We start from the raw sequence: 5,624 nt of genomic DNA, 5'->3' as shown, positions 1-5,624 counted from the left end.
TTGGTAAAAGAAAAAAAGACTTATACGTTTTGTAAGCCAAATTTTATTGTTTTTTTGTTATTGCAAAAAAAGAAGAAATGTATAAATTTTTATAAAATTATTATGTTTTATTTTTATATATACCCTAATTGATCCTTTTACAATGTAAAAACCTATTTTTTTTTTTTTTTTATTATTGTTATTAGTTGTGAATGTAATGTGTCTATTTGATAATAATGATAATGTGTCACCTACAATAAAGCATATGGTGATGTATTCATGAAATTTGTATTTTTCTGATAGAAATAGTTTGTAGCCTGAAACAATCCAACCCAAAAAGCTCTTGAATTATGACCTCAAAAAATATTATAATTAATTCAATGTTAATGGTTCAATCGTGAGATTAAGTCTTTTAATCCACAAATGAGAATAAAAGTTTAAATGTATCGAGTATGAAGAATATTATAGTAGGGTGAGCTTAATAAATTAAAATAATTATAAATATTATGACATTATAATTATAATAATATAATGTATGATTAGGACGAGAAATAAGTATGTAAAAAAATATGATATGGACTCGTGTCTGGCCAAAAACAGGGACAGCATGTATCGAAATTTTTTGGACCATAATTTTTGACTTACGACAAAAACCATAACGCCATATTAATATTTTGTATTTCCAAAAGCCTCCCAATCTATTATGCTTGGTAATTTTTTTATATTGACCTTAATAAATTTTTGTTCACGATTATAAATTTTTATTTTTTTTACCAAAAAATTTTAAATTATAAATTATAAATTTCATTTTGCTTGTCGACATTAAATTCATTTTATTTTTTATAGCAACAACACTTATTATTTTTATGTATGACCGTATTTCTTGTATACATTACCTATCAAAACGAAATGTGACTGGTGGGCAGTGGTGACGTTGCATGGTGATCCGAAACAAAATGTATGTTGAAATGGCATGTACAATATGTACATATATGTATAAATATCATGATATAATCATGTAGTCATGTAGATACTGCTTATAATATGTTTTCTTATTTCCAAAGTATAAATATTATTATTATTATTATTATTATTTTAAACAAATTATTCGATCGATTATGTCATATTATGGTACCTATATAACTATATATTATAGCTAAAAAATATATGATATAATAGATATTAATAAACATGCTCCAATTATTTTAATTATATATTTGCACTACTTGCATTAGTAACCACCTCTCCACCTCTCCTCCATATCACAACTCAAATTCAAACACTAATCTACTGCAGTTCAGTGCGTGTCCACTGCCATTACATTCAACAACACAAACCGATAACCCTGATCCCCATAAGTCCACCATCACGTCATCTTAAACCCGATCGGCCTAGAAGTCTCACGTCTCGTCGACTAATCAAACAGAAATAATTTTATGTAAATTGTATTTTAATTAAAGCCTATTATTCATGCATACTATGTATACCTATCTAATAACGATCAGCCAAATAGGTGTACCTTATCCTATACGTATAACAGTGTTCTCGAATGAAACGTTTGGTCCGACATCCATTGTGACTCGCGAGTTTGTAATGTTTGTATAGTTAAAATTTCAAAAATTTCGATAATTCGTAAACGATAAATGTTACAATATTTGACCCCATCGGCGCGCGCTCATCCTGAGAAGTTGGTGCCAATGACATGTTTTATGTTTATTTACTCGTCTTGATGTTAAAACGATCGGCGACGGTTTTCCAATGTTTCGACAGCGGTTTCGCCCTGTCGGCGGTCCGATGGTCCACTGCCTGCACCAGGTTGCTGAACTGCAGTCGGGCCATCAGGTGTTTGTTGGTAACTGACCGGACAAACTGCTCGTCGTAACAGTCGGCAGGGTCGCCGTCCAACCGGCAGTGCACTTCCGCCTCGGACCTGGTCAGCAGTACGCAGTTCCACGGCGACCAGGGCTCGTGACGGCGCCACCGAACTAGTCGGAGGCTGTTGAGCTGACCCGATTCGCTCACGGCCGACTTCTCGCGCCACACGATGGACACCAGTCGGTACACCTCGGTGGGCTGCATCAGGAAACATTCGGACCCGTACGCGGCCATCTGCATCTCGTCGTGCCGGAGCGCCTTCAGCATACGCCGGTACGGGGCCATGTCGATGCGCTTGTGTCCCACCTGCTCCGTCCATTCGCAGCTGGCACACACGTTGGTCCGGTTCACCCGGCTCTCCAGCGAAAAATCGGTGGCCGCCAGGTTGCGTTTGCACCGGATGCACGTGTACACGTTGAGCAACCGCTTCTCGGTGGGCCGGTAGTACGAGTCGGCTTCCGGGTTCACGTCCGGCTGCCGGATGTAGTGACGAAACATCTGTTCGACCCGGGACCGCGCTGACCGCAGGCTGGCCGCGTCCGCGCCCATGTTGACCAGGCCCTTTTCCACGGCCACGGCGGCCAGCAAGTGCTCCTTGTACTTGTAACACGATTCGGACACCGCGGCGTGCAGCTCGTCGAGCGCTTCGGCTCGGTCCACGCCTTCGCGCGGGATCACGATTTTCGCGTACAGCTCTTTCAGCGCCCGGGCCTTCTGGTTACCCACCGTGTCCACAGTCAGCAACTTGCCCGCTCTGTTTTTGAACATCTTCGGCTTTGACGTCTTGTTCAGGAACGTCACGTCGTCGTGCTTGGTCAGCTCGTACTTGAGATCCGACCGCTGTTTCTCCATCTCTAACAGGAATTTGATTTCCTTTTTGAGTAAGTTCATCTGTGCCGCCTTCCTCGACTTTTCCGCCTCGATCTCTTTGATCCGCTGCCGCTCCTTCTTCCACCACTTTCCGATCATCGTGTACAGTGAGTAGAAATGCTGCTGCTTAGATTCCAAAGTCGATGTTGTCACCGCAATACCGCTGTCAGGTCCGGACGTCATGCTGCGAGACTGCCTCTGTCGCAACAGTCGCCGCTGTTCTTCGTCTTTATCCGCTTCGGCTGCGGCCGCTACACGTCGTCTCTCGCGCGCCGCCAAAATCCTTCTGAACGCCCGCTGTATCTTGAGTACGCTGCTTAGGACGCGATCTTCCTGTAACCACGATTGATAACTTTGATAACGCCTTGGCTTCACCCACCTCCCATCTGTGTACTCGACATTGCCGCTGCAATAGTCGCCTCGATTGGTCTGGGTCCACGTAGATCGACTCGTCGGCCGGCCCACCGCCTTGTCGATGCAGGTCTGCGTCCGGCCGTCCGTGCGGTGGACGACGCACGGGGCGCTAATGAAAGCCTTAGGATCGGTCTGCGAGGTCGCATGATGGTATGTCTTGCCGGTACGCTTGTCCCGGTACCCGCCCAGCCACCGCTTATGGCCGTCCACGGGACCACACCGTTCGATTTCCACTACTAATTGCTTGCGGTTCACATCCACTGTGATGACGTCCACCGCTGGCAAATAGTACGCGGGTGGCTTGGGAAGTCGTACGCCATCGCCCCTCAAGTGCAGTTCGAAAATGCCCAACGACGTCGCCCCGAGCTCTTTGAGCGTCTGCTCGTCGCTAGGCCTATGCGATACTTCTCCCCCCACTTCTTCGCGTTCAATGATGATTAAATTCTGGTCCGTATTCAGCGTCCGGTGCAGGTGCGACTTGAGCGCACCGATGTCGGTATTTAGGTTGAACGCTTGCGTGAGAGTTTCGTTAGCATCCGTGAGGAACTTGACCGTCACTATCTCGTTACCGCGTAAGTTTTCGGTTGTCCCATTAAAACTCTGAGACGTTTTACCCGACATTGTGACAATGAGTGATGAAAGATGATATACTGAACAGGTGTCAATAGGATAAAGGTAAGAAGTGATACATTTTATTTAGTTTTCGCAAGGAGGGATAATTTAACATAATCTGTATTTCCATACCAGCTAGGGGTCGTACTATTGATCACACTTAAATCGCTATGGCGACTCAGGTAGTAGATTAGAATTGTTATTATTCAATAAAAACATTTAATTTTTTTTTATAGATAAATTAAATATACAGCTTATATTTATTACAACCCGATACATAAAAAAAATAATAAAATATTAAATATTATTCATTACATTTAATTGTATTGTACAAGTGGTACAATATTAAGGATTATAATTCACAGACATGCTTAATAATCTTTGTAGTTTGTGTAATATATATATAACAATAAATAGGTTTTGCCTCAATTGTCTAATGGTTCTTGATTGACTCCGTCTTTATTCTTAAACATTGTTATCAATACTGTTAAAAGAGGCCTGAAACCAACAAATTAAAATTATTGAATATATATTTATATATATAAATAGATAATCTTAATTGTTAATACCCAATGACTCATGTAATGAGCAATAGATAATACTTACAGATTTAATGTTTTATCAGTGTCTTGAAGACCTAATAATGAAGTGATTTGATTACGATAGCCATTTGATTTTAATTCAGTTCCCAATTCTTGAATTAATAAAATAAACATTAATTACATATTATGTACTGTCAAAATTGATAATATTTATTTATTTTATCATATACCTTTCTTAAACGTTGAATTTGTCAATTCATATCCCATCCAATCCAAGTATTCAGATATGAGTTTGTTAATCAACTCAATTGTTTCAGATTGTTCAGGTTTATTTTTTGTTGTACTAATCATACGTTTATTTACCAAGATTTTATTTATTTCGGCTTCTACAGTTGATACAAAGTTGTTCCAAGTAGGACTATTCTTTAAAGATTGTTTAACAACTAAGAATAAAAAAAAAACAATAAACAAATAGTAATAATAATAATAGTAGCTTTATTTATTTGATTTAAACTTAACATTATGGCACAACAACTATAAAAATAATGCAAAAAACAGATGAAAAAAATATAATAATAAAAAGGGAATTGATTTAAATTAGGAAATAGCACCATTTATAGAATTATTAACAATTGTTTTTATGTTGATGATTGTTATTTCATACTAAAAATTAACTATTTATGTGTCATTTACTAGTCATTCATTATGACTAATTTTTTTTTTTTTACTATAATTTTCAAGTTCTAAAAAAAATGTATGAATCAATTACTATAAAATTAATAGAATTAACAAAACTTAGTGTAATTAATTTTTATAGATAAGTTAGTTCTGTTTTTCGTGGCGTTTACCCTCAAGATTTGTTTGAATAGCATCGAAATTCTTTAGACAAGCAGGTAATAATTTTTAATACTGGTAAGTCGTAGATACCTTCGTGCAACTTTGTATCCATGGCATCAGTTTGTCGTTCCATCGCCATTACTAGACGATGTCTAGTACTGCAGTAAGTCCGCAGGGCAGACTTGAAATCATAGAACTAACGTTTCACGTCATCCAAAAGATTTGAGCGCCGGATATCGAGTGTTCACGGTTTTTGTTTTTTGAATCGTAATTCGTAATCTCGATCGGCCGATATCGCGGTTGCTAAGCGACAACGGTCGACGACAAAAACAAAATCTTAAATCAGCGCTCGGCGGTCGCTAATCGTTATCACAAGTCACAACCGTTGACCATGTGCAGTAACTTAAACGGCTAAGCCACTAAACGTACGGTATGAGACATCAAATAATAATAATATATTAATATATAAATATACTACAACAGATAACGCGCATT

General features: G+C 38.9%; 2 protein-coding genes across 2 annotated transcripts; both read right to left on the bottom strand.

Annotated features, from left to right (window-relative positions):
- Positions 1-1,179: 1,179 nt before the first annotated feature.
- On the bottom strand, positions 1,180-3,894 carry LOC112597217 (IQ and ubiquitin-like domain-containing protein). Its single transcript, XM_025343177.1, has one exon. It carries the CDS (start codon positions 3,757-3,759, stop codon positions 1,693-1,695), a length of 2,067 nt encoding a protein of 688 aa, XP_025198962.1. The 5' UTR covers positions 3,760-3,894; the 3' UTR covers positions 1,180-1,692.
- A 180-nt stretch (positions 3,895-4,074) lies between these two features.
- LOC112597219 lies at positions 4,075-5,552 on the bottom strand. The gene is made up of 4 exons (XM_025343179.1): positions 5,220-5,552; positions 4,523-4,735; positions 4,357-4,444; positions 4,075-4,248 (listed from the first exon to the last, which is right to left on the bottom strand). Exons 1-4 carry the CDS (start codon positions 5,266-5,268, stop codon positions 4,176-4,178), a joined length of 423 nt encoding a protein of 140 aa, XP_025198964.1. The 5' UTR covers positions 5,269-5,552; the 3' UTR covers positions 4,075-4,175.
- Between the last annotated feature and the right edge of the window lie 72 nt (positions 5,553-5,624).

The sequence above is a fragment of the Melanaphis sacchari genome, unplaced genomic scaffold (assembly GCF_002803265.2).
Source record: "Melanaphis sacchari strain LSU unplaced genomic scaffold, SCAv2.0 Contig395_pilon_pilon, whole genome shotgun sequence".
In the NCBI taxonomy this organism is placed as follows: Eukaryota; Metazoa; Arthropoda; class Insecta; order Hemiptera; family Aphididae; genus Melanaphis; species Melanaphis sacchari.
This window is presented reverse-complemented; position numbering and strand designations above follow the sequence as displayed.